We start from the raw sequence: 11057 nt of genomic DNA on the forward strand, positions 1-11057 counted from the left end.
TTTTCACCTTAGAATTAATTGTATTGATTCTATGGCTGAAGAGTGAGGAGTAAGGACTAGGAAATGGAGGTTAAATGACTTACCCAGGATCACACAGCTAGGAAGTGTCTGAGACTGGATTTGAACCCTGGACTTCCTATCTCTAGGCCTGGTTCTCAATTCATTGAGCCACCCAGTTACCCCCTCAAACAAAAATATTGTTGTTCAGTTATTTAAGTTGTGTTTGACTCTTAATGACCCCATTTGTGGTTTTCTTGACAGAAATACTGGAATGGTTTGCCATTCCCTTCTTTGACTTGTTTTACAGATGAGGAAACTGAGGCAATGAGAGTTGAGTGGCTTGGCTGGGGTCACACAGCTAGTAAGTATTTGAGGCCTGATTTGAATTCAGGAAGATGAATCTTCCTTACTGCAGGACCAAGACTCTATCCACTGTTCTGACTAGCTGCCCTAAAGTACCATATAAATTCCAGATATTACTGCTTCTCGGCATGAGCTCTTTAGATAAGTCACTTAAATTCTCTGGGCTTCACTTTTCCTCATCTGTAAAAGGAGAATATTAATACCTGCACTTAGAGACAGTGTGGTTTAGTGGCTAGAGAGCTGGGCTTGGGGTCAGGAAGGACTGAGTTCAAATTTCATCTCTGACATATATGTGACCCTAGGCAGATATCTTGCTCCCAATCCCTCCAGTCAACTTTTTAAAATGATAAATTACAGAACATTTGCTTTATCTACATTTGGAGAAGGGATTTCTGCTATAGAAGTTCCCTACACTAATGAAATCATACATCCAGGTTTATATATATGTATATACATATATTTTATATTATATACATAATTTTAATATATTAATTATATAATTAATATGATAAAATTATGTTTACATATATAGGCAACTAGATAGCCCAGTGGGTAGAGTACTAGTCCTAGAGAAGAGAGGTCCTAGGTTCAAATCTGGTCTTAGACACTTCCTAGCTGTGTGACCCTGGGCAAGTCATTTAACCCCCATTGCCTAACTCTTAATTCTCTTCTGTCTTAGAAAGATACTAAGACAGAAGGTAAGGGTTAGGGGAAAAAAAGCATATATACCTACATTACCCACATTATTGGGTTGTTGTGAGACTCAAATGAGATAATATATGTAAACCTTTAAAGTATTAAATTCCTGTTGGTTATTATTATTTTAACAGTGACTTCATATCCTTTCCTCTATCAGTTCAACAATATGCTGCTGTATTGTGTGCCTAAGGTGATCCAGGTTGGGGCTCAGTTCCAGGTGAGGACCCGAATCGATGTGGCTGGGATGAAGGTGAGAATTTCCTCTGGCCCCTCCATTTTATTTAACATGTTGCTATCCTTTATTTTTATATCATCTTCTTTTCCAAATATGTCTTCCCTCCTCCTCTACCCAACAAGCTACATCTTGTAACAAATGTAAGATATATTTGAGTAGAATTTGTCTGAATACATAGATGTGGCTTGTGGCAGCTAGGTGACAGGCATGGAGTCAGGAAGAATCATCTTCCTGAATTCAAATCTGGCCTTAGACACTTCCTAACTGTGTGACCCTGGGCAAGTCACTTAGCCCTGTTGACCACAATTTTCTTCATCTGTATAATGAACTAGAGAAGGAAATGGCAAACCACTCCAATGTCTTTGCCAAGAAAACCCCAAGTAGGGTCACAGAGTTGGATGAGACCAAAACGACTAAACGACAACAATAGACATGGCTTGTGAGTAGCATGAATAGTAATACTATTCAGTGGGTCTATATGTAAAGCTAAGCCCTCATTGGTTTAATCATTTCCAGTAGACACAATTATCTCAAACCAAGGGTCGCCAGTGGGGAGATAGCCAGAATAACAGTAGCAAAACACTCTCCTTCGTCTCCTGCTTAAACATACTCTCCCATACTTACATATAGATCAAAGAGAGGAGGGGATGTATGCAAAACTAGCACTAGTATATACACCACTAGTGATGTCTATTTAGTGCTAAAACCTTCCCTTCTTAAGTACTCCAGAACTCCTTTAGAAATGAGTTCTAGAATTAGTCAAGTCAAACTCACTAGGCTATAGTTTGAAGAATCTATCTTTTTTCCCAATAATCTGGACAAAGCTTTCTTATCTCCGGTCCTATCCCATTCTCTGGGATTTTTCAGATCTCTCCGCTAGCGATTTGGCAATCAGATCTATGGATTATCTCCTGAGGAATGTAGTTTGTTTGAGACTATTGACTCAAACTCATTGAGAGGAGTTAGGTGCTTGCTTTGCCATGGCCTTACTTATTTTGAGTTTCAGATTCTTTGTTGTTCCATCTTTCCTGGGTAAAAAACCATTCTCTTTGGTATAAGAAAGAAAAGGAAGAAAAATAAGAGTTGTGTAGTTCAACTTTCTTTCCATCATTCATCATCACTGTTCCCATGAACGACAAGTTATCCCTTCTTTGATCTTCCTCTTGGCCCCTAGAATAGCTTTTTTAAAGTCAGTCCTCTCCCTTTATTGCCTTTATCATATATCATGAGCTTCAACTCGTTATGAGATTAACCTCTGCCCCTATTCTTCCAGGACCATGCCATTTTTTGGGGTGATTTGTTTTTGTTCAGTCATTTTTCCATCATGTCCGACTCTTTGTGACCCCATTTGGGGTTTCCTTGGCAGAGATACTGGAGTGGTTTGGCATTTCCTTCCCCAGCTCATTTGATATATGAGGAGCTAAGCAAACAGGGTTAAGTGATTTGCCCAGGGTCACTCAGCTAGTGAATATCTGAGGCTGAGTGTGAACTCAGGAAGATGAATCTTTCTGTCACTAGGACTGGCACTCTATCCACTTCTCCACTTAACTGCCCTTTTAGGAGAAGATATTACCTCCCTCACCTTGCCCTCACCTTCTGTCCTTGAAAAGGTCCAAGTTATTTGAACTGTTTATCTCCATCAGTATCTTTAGAAAACTCCCCCTTTTCTTCTTTATCGGAATAATTTATCTAGTGAGAATTTCATTATTGAGAGCATCTTATCTCTTTGATGAACCAGCGTCCCTGTAGAATCTTCAGCCATGAGATCCTACCTATCTTTTCTCCTAACTGAAATCTACTCTTCCCAAATTTAGGGGAGTTCACGTGTGATTCTCAGATGGGATGATCACTTCCATCCAAGGTTTTGGTTATTTCTACTTGTCAATAGTTCTTCCTTATTAGACAGAATCAATTCCCCTCAACCTTTAAAGTGATCGATCACTCTGCTTTTAGCCCAGGGAGAATTCCAGAAGATAGAAGGGCAGTCGCTTCAAATGCTTTATCTCCTCAACCATCCACTATGTGTCCCTGAGTGCATGGTACCTGTTCCTCACTGTGTTTACTTCTTTCCTTCTTTTCAGTCCTTCTTTTATGTCCTAGTAAAAACTCTAAAACAGAAGGGCAAAGATATAAAGAAGAATAAACTACCAAAGCGAGGTAAGGGCCACATAATGAAAAGCTCTAAATGCCAAATAAAGGAGTTTAGATTTGACTCTAGAAGTTAGAGAGAACCAATAGGGTTTATCGAAATTAGAAAGTGACATAGTCAGACCTAAGCTTTAAGACAATCATTTTTGCAGCTGAGCAGAAGACAGATTAGAGAGAAGAGGGTTTGGAGGCAGGGAAGCCAAACAAAAGTCTATTATAGAGACAGTGAGGTGGACACTTCCACTGTGTGACTGACCCTGGACAAGTCACTTGACCCCAATTGCTTAGACCTTGCAGGTCTCTTGTCTTAGAATTAATACTAGGACAGAAGGTAAGGGGTGGGGGTGGAAATTGTAGGATAAAAAGATCTCTCCAATTGCACAGCTTAAGATCCTTCTCTGTTTAAGCCTTAAGGAGGCAACCCTCCCTACATTCTTTGCCTAGCTCTTACTGTTCTTCTACCTTGGAACCAATACTTAGTATTGATTCTTTCAAAAAAAAAACCTTTACCTTCCATCTTAGTATCAATACTATATATATATTGGTTCTAAAGTCAAAAGAGCAGTAAGAGTGAGCCAATGGGGGTCAAGCGACTTGCCTAGGGTGACATAACTAGGAAGTAATTGAGGCCACATTTGAACCCAGGAACTCCCATCTCTAGCTAAACCCCCTTAGTATTGATTCTAAGATGAAAGATGAGTTGGGTTTTTTTTAAGTTTTATTTATATATATATGCATATATATACATATATACACACACACATACACACATATATATGTATGTATATTAAGTTAATATATATTTAACATATATGTATATGCAAGAGATTTTGTGGTGATAAAAATGACAAAATTTAGCAACAAGTTGGCTATATGGAATGAGAGAGTGAGTCAAGGTTGACAAAGAAATTATGAATTTAGGCGACTTTAAAGGATGATTGTAACTTCAAAAATAATAGAGAAAGGATCAACTAGGTGGCTCAGGGAATAGAGAAAGACAGTCAGTGCCCAATGTTGGGGTAGCTAGGTGGCTCATTGGATAGAGAACCAGGCCTGAACATAGGAGGTCCTGGGTTCAAATCTGACCCTGACACTCCCTAGCTATGTGACCCTGGGCAAATTATTTAATCCCAATTGCCTAGCCCTTACTGTTCTGCCTGTACAGGAACCGATATTTGGTGTTGATTCCAAGACAGAAGGTAAGGATTTAAAAAGAAAAGAAATTGCCCAGTGTCCTCTGAGATGTAGGGAACTTGCATTTGCAGTCCCATGTGAATACAGCAGTATCCTGGGAAATGAAAGCAACACACATTTGGAATTCCATGCAAAAGCTCCCAACTATGCTCTTCCTTAATGGAGAATAATACTGTGATATAAACACAATTTTTGAGAAATGCTGTGGTAATTTATGCAAAAGCACTTTGCAAAGTTTAAAATACTATATAAATGTGAGTTATTATTTATGCCCTGCCTGTCTCACCACCTCCTGTTATAATAAAACCATGTGTGTTTATAAAAAAGGAATTTTAAAAGCTGCCTTGTTGCATCCGAGGCAGCCGCCAGCTTCCTTCTCCCAGACCTGGCACTTTACCTTAACCTCCGAAAGTACTGCTCTGTGCCAGACCTAACACACAATGAGCCCAAGATAAACCACGTTGACTGTGAATCAGATGGAGAGTGTCAGGAGCAAGACCTGTTGGCTACTGTTGTGAGCCCGGAGCTGGCACCAAATGGGCATCTCAGCTTGGCATTTTCTGGGCTTTGCTCTGCCTGCCTATTCTTGGAGAGGCTGTAAATCATTATCAGGAAGCTTATCTGCTCTCAATTTGGCTCAGGTTTTTCTTCCTGAAGTCAACCCTTAGCCTTCTGGAAAATGAAGCACTTCTAGTGAACACATACCCAGGATAGAACATAAGGTCATTTTGTGCAGAGAACACTTTCAGGAATTCAGTATAATACAAGAAATATTTCTTAAGTACCTACTAGGTGCCAGGTACTCTGCTAAAAACCTAGGAGATGAATAAAAAAAAAGAAAGATAATCTCTGCCCTCAGAGAGCTTATAATTTAATGTAGATAAGCACAAAAGGGACCTAGAGAGTGGGGGAGAGAGAATGTGCCTGGGGTGGAGAGGAGATGTGATGAGAGTGGAGAGGAATCCAGAGTGTTCAGCTGATGGGCGATGAAGAGTGTCCTGGGCTTCCAAACCCTCTTTCTCTGGTGTCAAGGAGTTTTTACTCCTCTCTCCTACTCTCCAGCAAAGTGGTGCCATAATGCATAGAGCGCAGAACCTGGAGTCAGGAAGACTCGCCTTCCCCAGTTCAAATCTGGCCTCGGACACTTACTAGCTGGTTGACCCTGGGGCAGCCACTTTATCCTGTTTACCCCAGTTTTCTCATCTGTAAAATGAGCTGGAAAAGGAAATGGCCAACCATTCCAGGATCTTTGCCAAGAAAACCCCAGATGGGATCACAGATCATTGCACACTACTGAATAACCACAACGACCAACCTCCACTCAGAAGAGCAGAGTCTACTGAAGGTTCTGAGGAAGCTTAAGCACCAAAGCTGAAGCATTCTTTTTGATGAGTTTGTTGGGTTTAAAAAAACACACAAAAAACCCCATTGTTTCCATTTTAGAATCAATACTATGCATTCCAAGGCAGAAGAGCAGTAAGGGCTAGGCAATGGGGGTTAAGTGACTTGCCCAGAGTCACAAAATTATGAAGTTGTCTGAGGTCAAATTTGAACTCAGGACCTCCCATCTTTAGGACTGGCTCTCAATCCATCAAGCCACCCAGCTGCCCCACTCTGATGAGTTTTGATGAGAAATGTATCTCTGAGTCATAGACACAACTTAGCTAACTAGGATGTCTTGGATATCAATATAGAGTGGGGAAAACACTCTTATTGCTTAGATGAGGCTTCACACTTATCCCCTCAGTGGTCCAGAGTCTGCTAGCCCTGTATCTTGGAGGATCTTGCCCTTCCTCTACCAACCTCAACAGAGTTTAGAGGAGAAGGGAGACCCCTGGAGAGTATTATTCTAGGAATTCAGGGATAGGGAAAGGGGTTCAGTGTGAGATTTCATCCTGGTCTAACTTTCTCCCAGCATCAGCTTCTGATAGCACTTCTCACTGCACCCCTCCTCCCATTTCCCATTCAGTGGAATCTGTCCCAGGTGCTAGAATTCCTGATTCTAAATCTGGTTGTGTGTGTAAGTAATTGGTATATGTGTTGGAGGAATATGTTGGCTGTGTACATCTCAAAACATCTCTGCGTGTGTCTCTCTCCAAATCTGTTCTTTCCATGTGTTTCTGTCTGTGTCTGTGCTTGTACGTGTCTCTGAGTGTATCTCTAAATATACATCCAAGCAGGGATGTCCATGGAAATGTTTATGGTGCATATGTATGAATATTCCTCCCTGTCTGTGGGTCTCTGTGGCTTTCTCTGAGCTCATTGATTCCACTATACCAGTGGTTCCCAAACTTTTTTGGCCTACCTCCCCCTTTTGAGAAAAAATATTACTTAGCCCCTGGAAATTAATTTTTTTATTTTAATAGCAATTAATAGGAAAGATATATGTATTAATGTTTCTACCTTTTTCATAAAATGCACCTGTGGCCATCATCGGCTCCCTGGATCACTGCAGCACCCACCAGGGGCAGTAGCACCCACTTTGGGAATCACTGAACTATACCTATGTGCCTATGCATCTCTCTTCTCTTCTCTTCTCTTCTCTTCTCTTCCCTTCCCCCCTCTCTCTCTCCCCCTCCTCCCTCTTCTCTCTCCCCTTTTCTCTCTCTGTTTCTGTCTCTGACTCCTCTCTCTGTCTCTCTCTGTGTCTCCTCTCTTCTCTCTCTCATCTTTCTCTCTCTGATTCTGTCTCTGTCTCATCTCTCTCTCTTTTTCGTTCTGTTCCCCACACACACACCCTTCTCTCCCTCCTTCTGTCCCTCTCTCTGTTTCACTATCCCCACCCTCGGTGCAAACACACTGCCCTCTCCTGGAGAGGATATCATATGTCAGGCAGAAGGAAGGAGGATAATCCTGATGTCTGTTGTTCATCTTAGAAGATGTGTCTCACAGAATGTCAGCACGAGGAGGGCCCTTAAAGTACAGAACATCAGAACATAGAACAAAAGTGTCAGAACTGGGTGATGTCTTAAAACACAGAATGTCAGAGCATAGAACAGAATACCAGAGGTTGGAGGTGTCTTGGGACACAGAACAGAAAATGTCAGAGCTGGGAAATGCCTTAGAACAGCAAATGTCAGAGCTGGGAAGAACCTTGAAAATCATCCATTCCTGTCCCTCCTGTATCTTCTTTGGCTCAAGAACCTGTGCCTGTGGTTTGGAACCAGCTTGACATAAAGTCAAAACAAGGAAGTCATCCAAGGAAATATGGCCTCCTCCTCTCCCAGACTCCATAGTCTGGTCCCTGATCCCTGCCCTCCCCCTTCTCTTCCTGAGGGAAACATCATGGGTGGTCTTCTTGTCTGCCCAGTAACTTCTTTGAGCAGCATTTCTCAAATGAAATTGGCCACAAGAAGCTCTTGGGCTTGAAATATATTGATGGAATCCATAAATATTGGTTGGGAGGGGCTGGAAGAATGAAATATTCAAGAATAAAGAGAAGTGGGGGAAGCTGGGTAGCTCAGTGGATTGAGAGCCAGGCCTAGAGACAGGAGGTCCTAGGTTCAAATCTGGCTTCAGACACTTCCCAGCTGTGTGACCCTGGGCAAGTCACTTGACCCCCATTGCCTAGTCCTTACCACTCTTCTGCCTTGGAACTAATACACAGTATTGACTCCAGGACGGAAGGTAAGAGTTTAAAAAAAATAAAAAAAAAAAGAATACAGAGAAGCTAGGGAAATGTTGGAACAAAAAAAGCAAAATTTAAGCCTATTTTCAAGCCAAAAAAAAATGTCACCACATATAATAAATATATTCAATCCACGTATAATTTGTCTAATAGAGAAATTTTGATGCTAGTGACATTTTACCTTCTAAAAAGAGTATCATGGTAGACCAGTGGATAGTGTTGGCCTTGGAGTCAGAAAGGCTTGAGTTCAAATCCTGACTCAAATATGTATTACTTGTGTGACCCTGCACAAATCACTTAACTTCTTGTCTCCCTTTCCTCACCTGTAAAATGGAGACAATAACAGTATCTACCTCCTAGGGTTGTTGTGAGATAACATGTAAGGCACCTGGCAACTCCTCAAGTGTTATATAAATGCTACTTGTTATTGTATCTCCAAAAGGGAAAATATCACTAGCATAAAAATGTTCTCACAGGCCCACATACTCACATTGCCCCAAACACCAGGGTTCAGAGGAGCATTTGGAAAGCTGGTTAGATTTCTCACAACAACTCTGGGAGGTAGGTGCTATTATTATCCTCATTTTACAGATGGGGAAACTGAGGCCAACAGTGGTTAAGTGACTTGCCTAGAGTCACGTAGTAAGTATGAGAGGCTGGATTTGAATTCAAGGCTTCTGGAATCCAGACTAACCACTCTATCCACCATGTCCACCTGGATATAAGATATTGTGTGCTTTTTATACAATATCTTATTTCCCTGGACTTAGACTCCCAAAATGATAGACTTATTAGAAAGGATTCCCCCCTCTCCCCCCGCAGAAGCCATCTGGTTCAATTCATGCCTAAAGCCCATCAAATCAAGTCAATAAACTCTTATTAAGCACCAACTACTATATGCAAGGGGCAGCTAGGTGGCACATTAGATAGAGCACTGAGTCTGCAGTCAGGAAGATCTGAGTTCAAATTTGACCTTGTATACTTTCTAGTTGGGTGACCCTAGGCAAGTCATTTAACCCTGTTTGCCTCAGTTTCCTCCTCTGTAAAAAAAATGAGCCAGAGGAGAAAATGGCAAACCACTGTGGTATCTCTGCCAAGAAAACTCCCAACAGGGTCATGGAGAGTCAGACACGATTGCAAAATGAATGAACAACACACTATGTTAGGCACTGTGCTAAATACTAGGGGTACCAAGAAAGAGAAAAAAATAAACTGCCCCTGCCCTCGAAAAGCTTACTATCTAGGGGAGAGACAACATGCAAACAATTCTGCAAGATTAATTATGTACAAACAAAAGATAATGAGATAAAATGGAGATAGCAGAGAGAAGGAAGGCAGGAGCATTTAGGGGATGACAAGCAAATCAATGATCCATCGCCACCACCCTGACCCCACCACAAGGAACTCCGAAGCAACCCTGTTCCATTTTCAGATAGTTTCAATTATTGGGAAGGTTTTTCTTTCCTTTAAGCTAACCCTCTGCCTCCCTTCAGTTTCTATCCACTGTTCCAAGTTCTGTTCTCTAGGGCCAATCAGAAAAAGTCCTCTCCTTCTGTTGCTGCTCAGTTATTTTTAAGTCCTGTGTGACTCTTCATGACCCCATTTAGGGTTTTCTTGGCAAAGATACTGCTTGGCCATTTCCTTCTCAAGCTCATTTGATAGATGAGAAAACTGAGGCCAACAGAGTGAAGTGACTTGCCCAGGGTCACGCAACTAATAAGTGTCTGAGGCCAGATTTAAAGTTGGGAAGATGAATCTTCCTTGACTCCAAGTCTGGCACTCTAACCATTGTGCCACCTAGCCACTCACCTCCTCATAATTAGAGCTGTCCAAACATGGAAGGAGCTACCTCTCACTAGAAGTCTCCAATCAGAAGCTGGTGGATTATAGTGGGTAGATTCTATTTTGTATATTGGGTCAGACTACAGTCCCAATGAAGTTCCTCCCAATTCAGAAATTCTGTGATTCTGTAGAGTTACTTTCTAGAATTCTGTCCAACTTGAAGGTCAATTATATGGGCATCTGTCCAGCAGTGGCCTGGATAACAGCGACCATGTCTCCAAGTCGCATTATCTCCCACCAGGCCAAACTTCATATGATCCTGTGCACCCAGTGGGTTTCCTTGTTGCTGCTGCTCCCAAATGATTCTTCTTTTCCCTACAGGTCCGAGAACTGAACGATGTGGAATTTCCTCACTCATTCTTGGTGTCAGGAAAACAGAGGACCCTGGAACTTCAAGCCCAGTAAGGCATCTTAAGTATTCCCTATAAGGCCTGGGGATGGGGAGGGGTGAAGGTGGAGATGGGGAGAGGGGGCTTAATTTCCCCTAATGGATATGTCTATTTTGGGGCAGGTCTCAGGAAGAAATGAATACCTGGATCCAGGTAACACCCTTCACCCAGCCTGGGAACTGGGATTGGGGAGAAGAAGGCAGTGAGAACCTTGTTCCAGCCCTTCTAGCCTGCTAGCCCCAGTTCATGAATAGATCCACAGACTGTCTCCTCTGGGACCTTGCTCTCCCTCTGCCTAGTGAATTGAACCGAGGCCTCTGGCTGAGCTCCTCCCGACTCCCTTCTCTTTGCCAGTCACCCACCCAGGGATAGGCATCTGAGTCAGGGAGATGGGTGCTATCAGGCATTTAAACAGTGGGTAGTTGTGCTTGTCTCAACTCTCTTTCCTTAACCAGGGGGAGATGTGTCTTCCTTCCTTCCTTCCTTCCTTCCTTCCTTCCTTCCTTCCTTCCTTCCTTCCTTCCTTCCTTCCTCCTTCCTTCCTTCCTCCTTCCTTCCT

General features: G+C 42.2%; 1 protein-coding gene across 1 annotated transcript in view; it reads left to right on the forward strand.

Annotated features, from left to right (window-relative positions):
* FGD2 (FYVE, RhoGEF and PH domain containing 2) overlaps nucleotides 1–10735 on the forward strand; it is a 25713-nt gene extending 14978 nt beyond the window's left edge. The window contains exons 9-10 of the mRNA XM_044675293.1: nucleotides 10431–10510; nucleotides 10621–10735. Coding sequence (XP_044531228.1) covers nucleotides 10431–10510; nucleotides 10621–10735 — 195 coding nt within the window. The remainder of the gene's footprint in view (nucleotides 1–10430; nucleotides 10511–10620) is intronic.
* The last annotated feature ends 322 nt before the right edge of the window (nucleotides 10736–11057 follow it).

Source organism: Gracilinanus agilis, chromosome 4 (assembly GCF_016433145.1).
Source record: "Gracilinanus agilis isolate LMUSP501 chromosome 4, AgileGrace, whole genome shotgun sequence".
Lineage (NCBI taxonomy): Eukaryota > Metazoa > Chordata > Mammalia > Didelphimorphia > Didelphidae > Gracilinanus > Gracilinanus agilis.